Below are 18775 nucleotides of genomic sequence, written 5' to 3'. Positions count from 1 at the left end.
CCCAATCCATAGGTCAGAGGTGGGCTGTGCAGCATGACACTGTGGCTAAACACTAGAGAACCAAGTGTTTTAGGAAAGCTAGACAAGTAAGAGGAGCAGCAGTGCTGCCAACAAGTGAGCTAGGTGGCTCTGTATTTTCATTTATGCACATTGTTTGGAAGAAATTCCTGCGTGGTTAACTGTTGTAAGTGTGAACGCTTCTGTTTATTGAATAAAAGTGGGCTGCCATGCCCTACAATACAGTTTTGGACTGGCACTACTCATTGTAAGTGCCCTTACTGCTTGAGTTTAAAGTGATTGTAAAGTTTCATTTTTTCTATAAAAATAACAAACATGTTATACTTACCTGCCCTGTTGTAGTGGAATTGCACAGGGCAGCCTCAATCCTCCTCTTCTCGAGTCCCTCTTCTGTGCTCCTGGCCCCTCCCTCCTGTCAAGTGCCGCCACAACAAGGAGCTTGCTATGGGAGCACCTGAGCTGAGTCACAGCTCCCTGTGTTCATTCAGACATGAGGCCGTGGCCTGGCCCTGCCCCCTCTCTCTTCTGATTGGCTGACTGACTTTGGCTGAGACACAACAGCGCCACCATTGGCTCCTGCTGCTGTCAATGAGGAGGGAGAGTCTTGGATGGCTGAGACACTCGTGGACATCGCTGGATAGAGATGGGGCTCAGGTAAGTATTAGGGGGGCTGGACACAGAAGGCTTTTTATCTTAACCACTTAAGGACCGAGCCTCTTTCTGAGATTTGGTGTTTACAAGTTGAAAACATGTTTTTTTGCTAGAAAATTACTTAGAACCCCAAACATTATATAAATATATTTTTTTTTTCCAACACTCTAGAGAATAAAATGGCGGTTGTTGCAATACTTTCTGTCATACCGTATCTGCGTAGCGGTCTTATAAGCGCACTTTTTTTGGAAAAAAATACACTTTCTTGAATTAAAAAATAAGACAACAGTAAAAAAGATGTTACATCGAGTAAACTGATATCCAACATGTCACGCATCAAAACTGCGCCCGCTCGTGGAATGGCGACAAACTTTTACCCTTAAAAATCTCCATAGGCAGGTTGCATGTTTTCAGTTACAGAGGAGGTCTATGGCTAGAATTATTGCTCTTGCTTCACCGATCGTGGCGATACCTCACATGTTTGGTTTGGCTCGGCGGGACAGGGCGCGTTTGATAATTTATTATTATTTTTTTCTTATTTATTTTACCTTTTATTTTTACACTGTTCTTTAAAAAAAAAAAATTGTGTCACTTTTATTCCTATTAAAAGGAATGTAAATATCCCTTGTAATAGAAAAAAAGCATGACAGGTCCTCTTAAATATGAGATCTGAGGTCAAAAAGACCTCAGATCTCATATTTACACTAATATGCAAAAAAATAAAATAAAAAAATTAACCACTTCAGCCCCGGAAGATTTAGCTGCTCAATGACCAGGCCATTCTTGCATACGGCACTGCGTCGCTTTAACTGACAATTGCACGATCGTGCGATGCTGTACCCAAACAAAATTGACGTCCTTTTTTCCCACAAATAGAGCTTTCTTTTGGTGGTATTTGATCGCCTCTGCGTTTTTTTTTTTCTGCACTATAAACAAAAAAAGAACGCCGATTTTGAAAAAAAACATAATATCTTTTACTTTTTGCTATAATAAATATCCCACATTTTTTATAAAAAACAAAAAAAAAAAAAAAAAAAAAATACAAAAAAAACCCCACATTTTTACCTCAGTTTAGGCCGATATGTATTCTTCTACATATTTTTGGTAAAAAAAATTGCAAGCAGCGTATAATGATTGGTTTGTGCAAAAGTTAAAGCGTCTACAAAATAGGGAATAGATTTATGGCAATTTTAATTATTATTTTTTTTACTAGTAATGGCGGCGATCTGCGATTTTTATCAGGACTGCGATATTGCAGCGGACATATCGGACACTTTTGACACATTTTTGGGACCACTGACAATTATACAAAGATCAGTGCTATAAAAATGCACTGATTACTGTATAAATGTCACTGGCAGGGAAGGGGTTAACACTAGGGGGCGATCAAGGGTTAACTGTGTTCCCTAGGTGTGTTCTAACTGTAGGGGGGATGGGACTGTCTAGGAGGAGAGAGAGATCGGTGTTCATACATAGTATGAACACACGATTTGTCTCTACTCCCCTGAGAGAATCGGGATCCCTGTTCTCGCTCTGTCACGAGCGATCGCGGGAGCCCGGCGGTCATCGCGCCCCCCGGGCATGTGCGCCCCTAGTGGCCAGGAGGCGAAGCGACGTAAGGTAACTTTGTTTCGCCCAGCTGTGCCATTCTGCCGCAGTAAAACTTCGGCGGCTGGTCAGCAAGCAGTTAAATGTTATTTAAAGAAAAAAAAATGTCCCTTTAAGAGCTATGGGCGGAAGTGATGTTTTGATGTCACTTCCGCCCTGCAATGGTATGGAGATAGGTGGGGGCCATCTTCCCCTCATACATCTCCATACCAAGCCAGGGAGCAGACCCGATCGCATCTGCCGCAACCGATGTCTCCAATAAGCGGCGGGTCCCTCTCCCGCCGCCGATAAAAGTGATCTTGCGGCGAATCCGCCACAGAGACCACTTTTATCGGAAACCAGTCCACTCACTGAAGAAGAGGATACCGGGGTTATGGCAGCTAGCTGCTGCCATTACAACGATATCCCTCTTCAAACTGCCAACGTATATCGGCGTGAGCTGGACCGGAAGTGGTTAATGCATAGAATGCATTAAGATAAAAAAACCTTCTGACTTTACAACCCTTTTAATCACCCCAATCTTGCAAGATATACTAGAATCTGAAAAAGAAAGTACACCTTTGAAACGCGTCACCCAGCAGTGGCCCTGATGTCCTCTCCTTTGCCATCTGGAGACTGTAGTTTCAGGACTGATCGCCACGGTTAGGTGGCTTTTACAAGCAAATTTCTCCTAGTGTGTGAGTAGTTTTAATTTGTTTAATAAATAAATACATCAATAAATTTGCTTGGGATAATGCACAAGGCCGGTGCGCCCTCTTTACCTTACTCTTTCTGTGACACTTTTGTTTTATGTGTGCTGCTAATTCAGAGGAAAGCTCTCTTCCTATAATAGCCAACTGCTGAAGCAAGCCATCAAAACAGATAATGGAATTGTCCTTGGTGTTCCCCGACTGTGTTTTGTCCTCCCTGTTGAACTGAATGCGGCGGACTGATTTGCCTTGACATAACATGAATAATATGTGTTTGAAACAAGTCCTGAATTACAACCTCACCAAAAGATTGCCATCTATGAAAGTTCTAGGTAAGAGAGGGTGGTTACTTGCACACATTACAGTTTTTTTTACCAGACAACGCATGAAGCCCAATTTGCTTATTATTTAGTGAATAAAAAAAAAAGCAAAAGTTAAATAATACCTTTTAATTCAGGATAATGCCAAGGATATTTTACTGCATATAAAAGGTTTAGCAGCTAATGACTAGGTATTTATATATATATTTTACAAAAGCAGTACATTACCTTTGGAGAACAGGCTGTACACTTATCAAATGCGAGGCTGACTGGCAAAACATTGTCAAACCTTGACAAGAATCCTCTAATCTGATAGAAAAAAAAAAAAAGAATTGTATTAAAAATTAAAATAAAAAAAGTTAACTGGGTTAATGTTTATATTTTACCTTTAAATACAAAATATTTACAATCATGCAGAATCTGGTCAAAGTAAATGATTTCACAGTGCCACCATGTGTACAAAGACAAGAATGCTTTTCTGAGAATGTTCTTAGCGTTTCATTATGTATGGTATTAGGTATGTGCTCTGAGAGTTTTCACTTTGCTGACATGGTGGTGAAAAATCAAAGACATTTCAGGAAAACTTAAGGTGAGTTTTGGTGGGTTTTAAAAGGTGCAATATGTTTTAACTGGCTCCTGTGGGTTTGGGAAACACCTTTCAACTATCCTGGACATGAATTTGGGCTAAAATACGGCCCCTCATTAGCTGAGACTCTGACATTGGATATTGTAGTGAACGTGGATTATTGTAACGATTGACCCATCTGTTAATGGCGTATTGTAATGGTTGCCCATTTGTTATCCATGTGTCGTCAAAATTTTCATATTTTTGTTGCCTACTTATTATCAAATAAGGTCTGTTTGTTAATGGGACCCTATTGCTATAACTTAATCCCCCATAACTATCAAATCGCACTACTATTATCCCCATGATTTTCTGTGGCATACTACATGTCCTGCTAATAACCCCTTTAATTCATCACAGCAAGCTACTCGGCAATTGGTTGCTAGGGGTGGTTATGGAGCATCACAGAGCTTGCAAGACAATATAGAAATTATTTCTTAAAGGCAGACCTTTTTCTTAAGAAAATTTCATGCGAGCAGCAGCATATGGCAAAATTTGTGGAGAATTTGAATAAAATTTTGGCAAAGACAAATGGGTAATTTTGCAGTTAGATTAGGAAATCTCTAAGGTAATACATATATTCTCAAAAAAGTTCAAAGTTTTACATCAAGTCAGTATTTTCTCACATATGGTGAAAACCCATTACCTGGTGTGGTACTAAACCCAAAGAGGTTGGAGGCTCATTCATTCTATCGTCACTGCTACTTGCCATTGCATAGCCTCTGTAATAAGAAATTAAAAAAATAAAAAAAAACCCTCTGTTAATTTCTGAAAAATATTTCTTTGAAGGATATCACACACAAAACAGACCTTTAAGATCAATGCTTAAAGAGTAATTCCACTTTTACTGAGAAAAAAACATTCCCCTCTGGGTGATCTATGTACATTGCAAGGATTATAACAAACGTTTTTGTAGATTCCTACCTTCTGTTATTCTGACGAAATAGCGGTTTGTCTGTGTCCATATGAATCTAATTGGGAGTGATTTTATAATTAGCAATCAGCTGCTGCACTTACAGGGCCCTAATGAGGAAATTAGCAGGGTCTGCATCCCTTTAGATGTACTTTCTCTTTGCAAATATCTCAGCAAAAATGAAATTTTTGTGGCAAGGGATGTCTAAAATCTGACTTGTAACTTGGTGCAGACTTTGGAGATAATCTGTAAGCCAATCAGACAAGCAGGAAATGGCATTGAGAGGTGGCGGTGGTGTGTGTGTGTGCTCTAGCAAAGCCAATTCTCAATGCATTCTTACTAACATGTCTTTGTCACTTCCCCATCATGCTGAAGCTTGACCAATCCCTTCACAACTCCTTTATATTCATATAGGACAGTGAGCCTGTCCATTATAGTGAAGGAACTATGGGTATGTGTGGTGGCAGAAGAGAGTGAGCAAGCTTTGACATTGCCAGGCAGTTTCTGAGTTTTGCCTCTCAGAATGGCCCAAAGTTTGGCTATGACAGGAGAGTTTAGGAAGCTGCTCCAAGTATGTGAAGGCATCATCTAGGGGCTTGCACTTTATACCTGCAGCACTTTGCCCCATAAGCTCATTTCACTGTAACAAAAAATGAACTATTGTCAGCCCAGGACCTGACAAGCTAAAACATTTTGTCTCTTTCCCTTCCTCTCTACTAGAACATGCTGACTGATTACACAGCTTAACTTGTAGCTTTTTTTACACTGCCAGCGGGCCGCATTAGCAGTAAAGCGCCGCTAGTTTTAGCAGCGCTTTTCAGCCGCTAGCGGGGGCGCTTTTAACCCCACTAGCGGCTGAAGAAAGGGTTAAATGCTCCCGAAAAGCCACTTCAGCAACAGCACCCATTGATTTCAATGGGCAGGTACGGTGGAGGAGCGGTGTATACAGAACTTGCAGAACTTTTTCTAACGTCCTGCAAGCGCACCACTCCTGTGTGAATGCACTCGGGCTTTTACACTGGGGCTGCAGGGCAGGTGTTTTTCAGGCGCTATTTTTAGTCCTTTAGCTCCTGAAAAATGCCTCCAGTGTGAAAGGGGTCTTACCTTCTTGTGGTATAGTTAAGTAGAGCCTTCTTTTTAATAAAAGCTGATGAGCTAGGATATACTAGAAGGAGTGGTCCCATACAGGTCTCGTAAGCAATAAGGGCCACATTGAACAGAGTTGCTAATATTCAGATTATATTATGCTATGGAGTTCCTCCCATGCTGTATGACCATCAATATGTTTATATCACAATGCCAGGCCATGCTGACAAGCAAAGTTTCAACATTAAACATCAAACTTTGCCCATTCCTTCCTGCCTCTGACAAATTCTTATTATCCTTTCCCTTTGATCACTGGCACTGTGTGGGAGGCATGAGGGCAGTGGGATAGTTTTGTATTCACCGGGAGGTGCCAGAGCTTCTACCCTTATAACAGCCCTATTCAGGTGTAATGATCATTTTAGCTTGAAACCACGTTCACCATAGGTAATTCTAGTATGGATGATTACATGTGAAAGACTCAGTCAATTCTGCTCCACGGGTCATGCCCCCAGATAAGTTGCGCCCCACCCACCAGGTGATTTTGTTTAAGTCCCGGTGGGTGGAGCGAAATATGTCAGAGGGCATGGCCCGAGGAGCAGCATTGACTGAGGCTTTTACATGTATACTTTTATACTAGCTATGGTTTCTGGCAGTCCATTGCTCATGTCCATTGCTCACTGGATAAGTTTTTCATACACTAGAATCCCTACTATACTGAGCGCAATGGGGCCTTACACCTCAGTCTGGAGCAGCACCACCAAATACTTACCTTATTATGCCTTATTATTTAGGCATAATGGCAGGGTTCTGGATGTTGCAGTAGGTACTCGTTTTGTCAGCATGATGTTTAACAAGTCAGTGCATTGCTAGAAAAATGAAGGAAGGTTTGCAACTACAAAAGTACCTGATCAAAAGCTTGATACAATATTACAATACAGTAAGGGATGAGTCTGGGATTTGGGACCAACTGATATTTAACCCAGATTTCCAGAATTTTAATTTAAATAAATTTTTATTTAATTTGTGCTATTTAAATTTTGGTGCTGATCCGTGATGACCTGCACATTATCTAACACCCTTGTATGCAATCTCAAAACAGTCAATAAGGCATGGGAGCTGAATACCAAAGCCGCTCATTATAAGAGGGGAAGCTGAGAGCAGCCATAGTGTCATAGTGCTGGTGAGAGGACAAGGAGAAATTATTCAATAGTTAAAAATTAGTGTTGCTTATTTAGTGAACTGTGCTTGAGTTTTCTATATTGCAGTAATGGATGTACACTCCTGTTTGTGCTCCCACCTGTGTTTAGGTTTTAAGCAATTACAGTGCCTTAAAAAAGTATTCATACCCCTTAAAATTTTCCACATTTTGTCATTTTAAAACCAAAAACATAAATGTATTTCACTGGGATTTCATGTGATAGGGGTCTTTTATTTTCTCTTTTTCATTTTTTTTGTTATAATTTGACTTTCACTGTACTGAGTTTTTCTAGATGAAGCCTGTTCTAATTTGTTGCTTTCCATTATTTTTAATTGTTGTATTGCTGTTTATGTAAACACATTGCAAATGAAGGGCAAACACGAGACATGTATTTTTTAATGGGCTAATGCCAAAAACTACCTTGTAAAAATAAAACATTATATGGCAAGTTTATTTTTCAATGTTCTGCTTGGCCAAGTTTTGCCCCCTATTAAAAGAGAAGTATGGGTTTGGGGTTGTTTCCCCCATCATACTTACCTAGGAGGATGCAGCACTGTCCCCCGGCGCCTCTACACTGAGTACCGAGCGATTGAACATCGTAGATGGCTCAGTTCTCACAGCTCCCTGAGCAGAGAGCTGCTGTCAATCAGCATCTCTCCCCTCTGCTCCTCCAAACTCACTGCAGCGCTGAGCTGTGGAGGGGTGGGGAGCGGCAGCCTCAGGCTCTCAGCGGCTTGCTGAGAGGCTGAGATGGGTGTCAGTCCAGGCACCTGGCGGATCCAGACTTCCATTGTCAGGATGACGCGGTGCCTGGACAGGTTCAGCCCACTCTCTGCTAAAAAACAAAGGAGAAGCCCAGCCAAACAAGCTTAGGCTGGATTTACTAAACCCTGTTTTTTTTTTTTTTTTTTTAATAACAAACATGTTATACTTACCTCCACTGTGCAGTTGGTTTTGCACAGAGTGGCCCCGATCCTCCTCTTCTGGGGTCCCTCAATGGCGCTGGGAGCTCCTCCTCTTCTCGAGTGCGCTTCCGGAGAAGCGCTTTCCTTCGGGACACCCGTGCGGGCTCGCTCCCATGTCCTACTTCTCTGTCTATTGGAAGAAAAAGCCGGACTCAGCCCCGCCTCATTGGATTTGGATGACAGCAGCGGGAGCTAATAGCTGTGCTGCTATCAATCTATCCAATCAGGACACGAGACACCAGCCATAGCTGGTGTGCTCGTCCCCGGGGCAAGAAAGACAGGGCTCAGGTAAGTAAAAGGGTCTGGGGGGCTGCAGCATGAGAGAAGGTTTTTCCCCCTAATGCAATGAATGCATTAAGGTGAAAAACCACAAGGGTTTACAACCCCTTTAATGATTGCTTGAGCACAGTGCTTTATGAACCAGATGAGTAACAAGGATAATGATGAGTCGTGGAGATATGTCAAACAAGTTCCAGCTGACAACTCGCTGTTTGGCGTATCACATTGCCGTGTGATTAATGGATGAGCTGTCTTAAAGCCAAACCATGGTCCGATTTGTTCTATGTTTTGCACAGAGTGGGGAAGGAACATAAGATCTCTACATTCTGTTCCTGACTGAGGGACATTCCTCCTGAGCTTCCTGTTAGTACAGAAAGTAAAAAGAAATCTCTCCAACCTGGAATGTCACAGTAGTGGTCAACCTAGTTACTGTGGGGGGGGGGGGTTTCAAGTTCAGTCAAGTCTAGAGGGTCGCACAAAATTTATAAGTATTTCAAACTTTGCTATTTATTAAGATGGAATAAATCATATATTACAATAAAAGTGTTCTGTCCTTATTTTCAACAAACTAGTGTTTTTTCTAGAATGCTGTTCTAAAAAAATAAATAAATAAAAGGAGTTAGCTACTCCTCTGATTGGAAATCTGGCAAAGCAGTGTGTACAGCACGCTTTAAAAAAAAAAAGCCTTTGTAAAAATCTTTTGGCAAGCTTTGGAGAGCTTTGCTGAAGTCTTTAAACAAGCAGCACGAGAATGGTAAACACAACCTTAATGGGAGTACTGTCACTTTAAACATGCAGCAGCGTGCTTCAGAAAGCTTTAAGGAGTGCTGAATCTTACTGAATGCTGCTTGTAGTTTCCAGATAAGTTCACCTTTTTAAAAAAATAAATAAATAAAATGCACATCTTTTTGCAAGTAAAAAAAAATGTGCATGTATTATTTTTTTTACTAGGAGCCTAGAAAGCATTGCACCTGCGATCAGCAGATCATGGGTGCCATGCAGGACTCCTGCAGACATGTCAGTGTATATGTCTGCTCGTACCTCCTACAGGCAAGCAGATACTCACTGACAAGAAGAATCAATGGACTACCAGAGAGCTCAACAGCACCCTGGTAGTTCATTGAGAACTACAAGCCAACATTGTCAAGTACTTGTGGTTTTCCATTCATAGAACTTGACTTTTTTTTTAAAAAAAGTCACAGCAAGCAGGGAATTAATAAAAATGCGTGGAACATGTAACATGTTCCCAAAGGTAACGTTATCCTTTAAAGTGACGGTCAGCATTTACATTAGGAGTTGTGTTTAAACTGCTCCAAACAGGACATGAGCAGTACTTTAAAGGCTTCAAGAAAGTGGTTTAAAACTTGCTGAAAGCTTTGCAAATGCTTTCCAAAAGCTTTCTGTACATACTGATCACAAAAGCTGAAGCCCATGTGAACAAGGCCAACTCAGAGCACTTCACTGCATCTCTGGTAACATTTGAGAATACTGCACATTGCTCCACAGTATCTGCGGTTCAGTTACATAGGTCAGCGAAGATTTTCCTGAATGCACCTAAGCGAATATTTTCCTTTATGTGGTTTTTGCTTCTTCTGAATCTAATGCCTGTGCACATAGGCCTACAATTGAATTTGGAAAGCATTGTCTTGCACACATAATTTGAAGTTTAAGTTCAATGTTACAGAAATGTATAGACTGTTTTCAGTTTGCTTTGTGCTTCATTTTTCTACAGGCACCATGTTCTGTTTAGTGCTTTTTTCTTTTTTGCTCCATGTTAGGAATGCATGGTAAACGAATGGCATGCTTTTGAGGTGCTTTTTCCACAATAACCTTGTAAAAAACAAACTTAAAGGTGAAGTCCAGCCTGAGCTTTTTAGGCTGGGCTTCCCCTATGGGTCACAGGTGTACAATTCGTTTTGCAATCCTGTGACCTGTTTTCAGTGGAGAGCGGTCTGAAATCTGCTCTCCGCTGACATCACTGCAATCAGTCCAGGCACCGCATCATCCCAACTTCCGAAGTCTGGATCCGCCAGCTGCCTGGACTGATGGCAGTCTCAGCCTCTCAGCAAGCCGCTGAGACAGCCGCTCCCCGCCCTTCCACAGCTCAGCGCTCTAGTGAGCGTGGAAGAACAGAGCAGGAGAGATGCTGACTGACAGGAGCGAGAACCGAGCCATCGGCGGTGTTCGGTGGCTCGGTTCTCAGTGCAGAGACGTCGGTCTGATGCTGCATCTACCTAGGTAAGTATGAATCTAAAAAAAAAAAAAAACCCATACTGCTCTTTTAATTTTTAGGTAACAATAATTGATCAAAAGCATCAATCACACTGGTAGCTATCTGAAATGCACGGTAGAACTAGTCGAGCATATCACATACACCAATTATCCACTTTAGCTGAAGGGTTCGTACACTGGAATGTTTACATCAACCCAATGACATTCAGGTGTACATTTTAAAGGATACGTTCTCGTTCATTCTGAAAATAAAATTAGCCCCTACTTCCCCCTGGCGTCTTTAAAATAAAGTCTTCATAACATAAGTTTATGTAAACCCTGACTATGAACTTCTCTTACTTACTTTTGGTCTGTGGGATATAACATTGAATGCATTTTGTTAGATCTGTTCAAAAACGCAAAAAATACAGTTTGATCCTGTCAGAAGTTCAAAGCTGTCCTGTGCTCACTTCCTGTGTTATCTTCCAGGAGTCTGATTAGCCCACCTAGTTATTATCTTGGACTTACCAACAATTAGGGTCTATATTGCAGAGAAGAGGATGGGGAAGGGTTTGAGCAGTTTAGCAGGACAACTAAGGATGGCACTACACAGTTCACAAAAAAGCTCCCTTTCATTGGTGGTCAGTGGGGAATTATCTCCTTAGATAGGTGGTCAGCGTAGTGCCGCCCTTACATTAGTGGTCAGTGGAAAAGGGTCCCCTTATATTGGTGTTCAGTGGTAGAAAGGGCCCCTTATACTGGTGTTCAGTTGGAGAAAGGCCCCCTTTATATTGGTGTTCATTGGGAGAAAGCTCCCCCTATACTGGTGTCCAGTTGGAAAAGTGCCCCTTTAGACTTGTTCTCAATGAAGACATGACTCCTTACATTGAAGATTAGCAGAGTACACCCTTACACCGGTGGTCAGTGGGGGATGGACACTCTTACATTAGTAGTTAGTATAAGTGACAGATCAATCCGCTAAGGCTTAGGCTGCTTTCACACTGAGTCGCTTTACAGGCGCTATAGCACTAAAAATAGCGCCTGTAAAGCGCCCCTCCTCTCACTCCAGTGTGAAAGCCCGAGTGCTTTCACACTGGAGCGGAGCACTGGCAGGACGCTCCAAAAAGTCCTGCAAGCAGTATCTTTGAGGCGCTGTAGGAGTGGTTTATACATTGCTCCTAAAGCGCACCTGCCCATTGAAATGAAAGGGCAGAGGCACAGAAAAGCCGGCAAAGCGCCGCTGCCTGTTAGCGGGGGTTAAAAGCGCCCTGCTAGCGGTAGAAAAGCACAGTATTAACGGCGGTAAAGCGCCACTAAAAGTAGCGGCGCTTTACCGCCGACCCCCTCCCCAGTGTGAAAGTGCCCTTACTGCTCAAGTAACGCCTAGCAACCTCTGTAAAAACCCTAGGGCTCCATACAACCCTGGTTGTGAAGGGCTATTTGAAAACCCTCAAAAAATGACAAATTTCTTTTACTGACCAAAGCCAATTTCTGAAATACATATATTGACCTACCCTTCAGGATGCTGCAAGACTGACACCATGAGCTCCACCGCCAAAGCTCCAGCAATCATAGATAACCCAGGTCGGCTGACCGTGCACTGCTGATCAAGAGTACGATCTCTAGTAGACTATGCAAAAATAGAGGAAATAAAAGGATTAGTGTTATTGTAATCACAATTATAGTCTTCAAATGGTGCTAAGCATTTTAGATATGTTGTACGCAATCAAGGAGGACCAAAGCTGGCCATACCCAATAGTAGTGTTCTTGAAACATTTGCTCAATTTTCTAATTGTTAGCGGGTTCAAATACACAATTGCTTTTGATTGTAGCGATGAGAAAAATCAAAGGAGCAGGGCGGAATATTTTTCTCACACAAATTTCAAACAACGTATGTGGTTTTTGTTCAGGAAATACCATTAATTCCACAATAAACTGTTAAATACAAATTAAAATTTGAAGTATTGGCATTATTGAATGTACAGACGAGATATTTCATACCACTGTTCATTACGAAAATCTACCAGTGTATGGCCAGCTTAAGTGTGACGTAAAGATATATTTGCTGTTGCGCCTTGCAGGCATCTGTCCAACAATATAGGGGCCATTTATAAAACACAAAGGCACCTTATTAAAAATAGTTTTCTATTTTATATTATACACAATAAGAAAAAGGCATTTAGAAGAAAGGTAAACACGTTTAGGGGAAACCTGTTATTGCATGCTGGTGCCTGAAACATTGCTTCATTTTTGTTAAAGGCTACATTCACTTTTTTAGAAACAAAATAGGATTTTTTCGTCATACTTACCTGTAAAATCCTTTTCTTTGAGTACATCATGGGACACAGAGTTAGGCTAATGTTCATTAACTGCTGGGTTATACTTCATCTCCAGGTGAATGGACACTGGTAGACCAAAGGTCTTCAGACAGGAAGTGATCCCCTATATAACCCCTCCCATATAGGAAGTACTTCAGTTTTGTAGCAAGCACTGAATCCTCCAAAAGAGGGGATGGAACTCTGTGTCCCATGATGTACTCAAAGAAAATAGGATTTTTATAACAGCTTACCTGTAGAATCCTTTTTTGGAGTGCATCACCGGACAGAGAGCCATAGTATTAACTATATGGTATATAGGCACCTACAGGTGATGGACACTGGCACACCCAAGACAGGAAGTTCACTCCCTATATAAGCAATATACACAAATCCCAAAAGAGGGGCAGGACCTCTGTGTCCCGTGATGTACTCCAAGAAAAGGATTTTAAGCTGTTATAAAAATCCTATTTTCTTTATCGTACATCACGGGACACAGAGCCATAGTATTAACTATATGGGACATCCCATAGCAATGCTATTTGAGGGGAGGGAGGGCAGGGCGCCCACAGACTTGAGCACCTATCCTGCTGTCTGCAGCACACTGCGCCTAAAGGTGATAGCCTCATGCCTTTTTACATCCACCTGATAAAACCTGAATGTATGTACTGAATACCAAGTTGTGGCCTTACAGATCTGAGCCATGGAGGCCTGGTGATGCACTGCCCAAGAAGCACTAACTGCTCTGGTAGAGTGCGCCTTGACTTGAAAAGGCGGAATCTTACCTTTTAAACCATAAGCCTGAAATATAACCTGCCGAATCCACTTAGACATAGTGGATTTCAATGCTGCCCGTCCTTTCCTAGGACCATCTGGCAGCACAAATAAGACATCAGTCTTCCGGATCTGAGCAGTCGTCTCTAAATAGACCTTGACTGCTCTCACCGCATCAAGACAATGTAGTGACTTCTCTTCCCTAGAACATGGTTTTGGAAAAAACGATGGTAGGACAATATCTTGGTTCAGGTGAAAACCTGAGACCACTTTAGGCAGAAAGCTTGGATGAGGACGCAACACAACCCTGTCCTCGTGAATAATCAAAAATGGCTCTTTACAAGAAAGAGCAGCCAATTCCAAAACCCTCCTTGCTGAGGCTATAACCAAGAATACCAACTTCCTTGTAAGAAGGACTAAGGTAGTATGCTGTATTGGTTTAAAAGGCTGTTTTTGCAACACTGACAAAACTAAGTTCAAGTCCCAAGGGTTCAAAGGTGATCTAACTGGCGGATTAAGCCGCATCACCCCTTGCATAAAAACCCGGACCAAAGAATGAGAAGCAAGTGGTCTTTGAAAGGCCAATAAGGCCGAGACTTGGCCCTTAATAGTACTCAAGGCCAGCTTCATCTCTACCCCCAACTGTAGAAAGGCAAGAATTCTGCCTATGCTATACTTCCGAGGGTGCCAACCCTTGGATTCACAACAGGAAATAGAAGCCCTCCAGACTCTATAATATATGATTCTGGAAGCTGGCTTCCTTGCATTAATCAAGGTAGAGATAACTGACCCTGACAGCCCACGTTTCTTCAGAATATGTTTGTAAGGTAGGATGGAATATTGGCCCCTGTGAGAGTAGGTCTGGATGTAGTGGAAGGGACAATGGATCCCCCACCGCCATCTTTACAATTTCTGCATACCAGGACCTTCTGGGCCATGCTGGGGCTACAAGAATTACTGTCTTTCTTTCCAGTTTGATCCTGCAAAGGAGTCGTGGCAGCAACTGAATAGGGGGGAATGCATAAATCAGTAAGAACTGATACCACGGGGTCGTCAACGCATCTGTTCCGCAAGTGAGTGGATCCCTTGTTCTGAACACAAAGTTGACCAACTTCATATTAAACCTGGACGCCACAAGATCTACATCCGGAGTCCCCCATTTTTGGCAAAAAATGTTGGGGTGAAGGGACCATTCCCCCGGGAGCAACCGCTGGCGGCTCAAGTAGTCCGCCTGCCAATTCTCTACTCCTGGAATGAAAACTGCCGATAGGCACGGAACATTCCTTTCTGCCCAAGTTAGAATATGGTTCACCTCCCTCTGTGCTGCGAGACTCTTGGTGCCCCCTTGGTGATTGATATAAGCCACACCTGTGGCATTGTCGGATTGGATCCTGACAGGACAACCCCGTAACCTGAATGTCCAGGCTCTCAGAGCCAGACACGCTGCCCGAATCTCTAGGATGTTGATGGGCAAAGTTCTCTCGGTTCTTAACCACTATCCCTGGAAAGTTGTCTTTTCTAGTACTGCTCCCCAACCTGAAAGGCTGGCATCTGTTGTTACCACTTTCCAGATAACTGGTCTGAAGGATTTTCCGTTCAGCAGATTCTGGGTTACCAACCACCAATTGAGGCTCTGGGACACCCTTGGGGACATCCGCATTGGCAAGTCTAGAGCTTGAACCGTTTTGTTCCAAGCAGACAGGATACTGTTTTGCAACAGTTTCGAATGGAACTGGGCATAGGGAACCGCTTTGAATGAAGCCACCATCTTTCCTAATCTTTCCTAACAACCTCATGCAAAGGCGAATGGAGGGATCTCCTTTCAACCTGACCATTTGCACCAGCTCTCTTATGGCGTTGATCTTTGCCTGAGGCAAGAACACCTTTTTCTGGGCTGTGTCTATGATCAGACCCAAGTACTCCAGCCTTTTTAGCGATTTTAAGGAAAACTTCTCTAGGTTGAGAATCCAACCTAGATATTCCAGGTATTTGGTTGTAATGTGCCCGCTCCGAGCGGACCACCGACTGATCTATTAGCAATAGATTGTCCAGGTACGCCAAGACTGTTATGCCCTGCGCCCTTAGTCTGGCTAGAGGTGGAGCCAGAACCTTTGTAAATACCCGGGGTGCTGTAGCCAGCCCGAAGGGCAAGGCTACAAACTCAAAATGATGCTGTTCTACCTTGAACCGCAGAAACCTTTGGTGAGCGGGAAATATAGGAGCATGCAGGTATGCATCCCTGATATCGATGGACGCCAGAAGTTCTCCTCCTTGTAGGTTAGAAACCACCGACCTGATCGACTCTATGCAAAAAGAGCAGACCTTCAGGAATTGATTTAGATTTCTCAGATCTAGAACGGGTCTGACATCTCCATTTGGTTTTGGTACCGTGAAGAGGTTTGAATAGAATCCCAAACCTTGCTCTTCTGTGGGGATCTGCATGATCACCCCCTGAGCCAGTAATCGGTCTAATGCCGAAACAGAAATTGTCTTTTCCCTGGATCTTTGGGAACGTTTGACCTCAGAAAACGAGGCGGTGGAAACTACCGAAACTCCAGTTTGTACCCTAGAGCTAAAGTGGAGATGACTCATCTGTCCTGAATTTCCTCCGGCCAGACTTCTGAGAACTGCAGAAGTCTTCCCCCCATCCTGGCGAGCGGGGGCGCCCCTTCATAATGAGGCTTTAAAATTCTGTTTTGCAGGTTTCTGCCCCCAGGACTTCTTTTGTGCCTGGGCCTGACTCCGAGGTTTTCCTCTAAACTCTGACGGTGGAGGCCGTCACGACTGCCTAGAGGCAGATGCCCCTGGCGCTGGAGAAAGAGCCAGCTTAAATGAAGGGCGTTTATTCCTTCTTTTGACTGGCAAAAGAGTACTTTTCCCACTTGAAATCTTTTGGATGTATTTGTCCAAATCATCCCCAAATAGCCGATCCCCGTGAAAAGGACAACCAGTCAGGAACCTTTTACATGGTACTTCGGCTGACCAATTTTTCAACCACAGGATGCTACGCATGCGTACTAGCACAAGCGCAAGGCGAGACGCCTGGTGAATAAAATCTTTAATGGCGTCTATAGCAAAACATAATGCTCTTGGCAGTTCGGCCAAATCCCGGGCTTGTTGTACAGGAACCTCCTTAAGGGCCTGTCTAAACTGGTCCTTTAGGGATTGACAGATGCCTATTGCAGCGACTGCAAGCCGAGTAACTGCACCTGCCAAAGAAAAAGAGGCTTTTAACAGGAATTCCAACCTTTTATCTGTTGGATCCTTAAGCATTTGAGCATTGTCTACTGGACAAGTTAGACTCTTATTCACACTGGATATAGCAGCATCAACTGCTGGTACATTCCATCTTTTGGTGAATTTCTCCTCCATGGGATAGAGCATTGTGAATCTCTTCGGAGGTAGAAAATGCTTATCCGGGTTGATCCCATTCAGCATAAATAAGCTGTTCTAGTGATGCATGGATGGGAAACGCATGCAAAGTGTGCGGAGGTCTTAAGGAACCCAAAGAAGAAGTGGAACTTTCAGCTGACTCAGTTAGGGGCAGCTTGAAAGCAGAACGAACCATTTCCGTAAGATCTCGTACCAGCAATTTCTCAGATTGCGAGGCTGAAAAGGGTTCATCCACCATTGTTTCCTCCGAAGAGTGTCAATGGATTGCCTTTCCTCCTGATCCCCTGAGGGTAAAACCTCATCCTCTACCCACTGTTCCCTTGATAAAGGGTCTGAGTTGGGGGAGGGGGATCTACCAAGCTTCCTATTCTTTTGGATGGAGGATGCGATTAAAGCCGCTAGTCTTTCCTCTTGCCCTAACAGGGTGGAAGAAAATGCATCTTCAGTCACTTATACAGGGGCTGAGGTGTTAGAAGCAGCTGCAACACCCACAGGTTCCAATGACTCACCCTGGCTAGCCACTTCTGGTATTTCAGGAGAAGATGACAGTGTGGAGACATGACTAAAGTCCTCAGCACCCAGGGGTGATGTTTTAAGAACCTTTTTTGAGGTATTTGCACTGACCTTTTTGGGAGGCATAGTCCTAAGCACAAAAGCAGAGGCACTAAGTAAATGCACTACTTGCTGAACTATAGTCTAGCAACAGAATGCTGCTAATAAAAGTTCAGCCTGGAGCTGAGTAAAATGTGTTTTCCTCAATTTGGGAATGCCTGCATGCAGCGCCTTACATGCAACCCCTTGCCGGAGGGGGTAGTTGTAGGGGGGAGTACAGACTACTGTTGTACCTCCCAGCCCCCTAGTCCCCCCAGGGGGGAGAAATGCATTATTTGGCAACCTTTTCCCTGAATGAGGAATCCCCCCTGAGAAATGCTGCTGTCCGAGCCCACACACATGCTATCAGCTATGACACTGAGCTGAACTAAGAGACAACTTACTAAGGTATGTGCATTTACTCCCTCTAGTGGAGACTTTAAGGCATGACAACAATTTACCCAAGGAAAAAAAAACAATAGGTGGACTTTTTACAGTTCCTAGGCTTCTTCCCTTACCTTATCCTCCCCGCAGGATACTGCTGATGACAGACAGATCCAAACTGCATCCATCAAGGCAGGCTACGTTTAGCAAACCTTCAAGGACCGGGTCCCTTTTTAATCAGGGTTCCACTCCCTTGGACCTGTAAAGCACCCCGCCAGGAAAAACTTTAGGTAATGTGAGCATGACCAAAGCACTGGGTCCTGGGGTTCAGCCCTCCAAGGAAAGGCGTTACAGGCAAAACCTTGCTTTTCTTATACGAGGCCCGGGTACCATCCACCTTGGCCTCAGTGGCACTTTGGATGGATCCGGTCAGTGAAGGCTGTTTAAATCCAATAGGAATCCCTCCAGCGGAGCTCTTCAGAGCACATTTACACACGTGACCAACACCTTACACACTGGCGAAAAAAAACTGAGGTACTCCTGGTAGGAGGAGGGGTTATATAGGGAGTGAACTTCCTGTCTTGAGTGTGCCAGTGTCCATCACCTGAAGGTGCCTATATACCATATAGTTAATACTATGGCTCTGTGTCCTGTGATGTACGATAAAGAAAAGGATTTTACAGGTAAGTATGACGAAAAAAAAAATATTTTCTTTTTTCATACATCATGGGACGTAGAGTTAGGCTAATATTCAT

The 18775-nt window shown here is 43.2% G+C and overlaps 1 protein-coding gene across 3 annotated transcripts in view; it reads right to left on the bottom strand.

The window, feature by feature from the left end:
* The window catches only part of ATG7 (autophagy related 7), a gene marked incomplete at its 5' end in the record, with an annotated part of 381295 nt that overhangs the window by 332130 nt on the left and 30390 nt on the right, over positions 1–18775 (bottom strand). For all 3 annotated transcript variants that reach the window (XM_073592362.1, XM_073592361.1, XM_073592364.1), the window contains 3 exon segments: positions 3515–3595; positions 4558–4633; positions 12078–12193. In XM_073592362.1, the coding sequence (XP_073448463.1) occupies positions 3515–3595; positions 4558–4633; positions 12078–12193 (273 nt within the window).

Source organism: Aquarana catesbeiana, linkage group LG07, assembly GCF_042186555.1.
Source record: "Aquarana catesbeiana isolate 2022-GZ linkage group LG07, ASM4218655v1, whole genome shotgun sequence".
Taxonomy (NCBI): Eukaryota; Metazoa; Chordata; class Amphibia; order Anura; family Ranidae; genus Aquarana; species Aquarana catesbeiana.
Note: the sequence above shows the minus strand (reverse complement) of the source record. Positions and strands in the feature narration are given on the sequence as shown.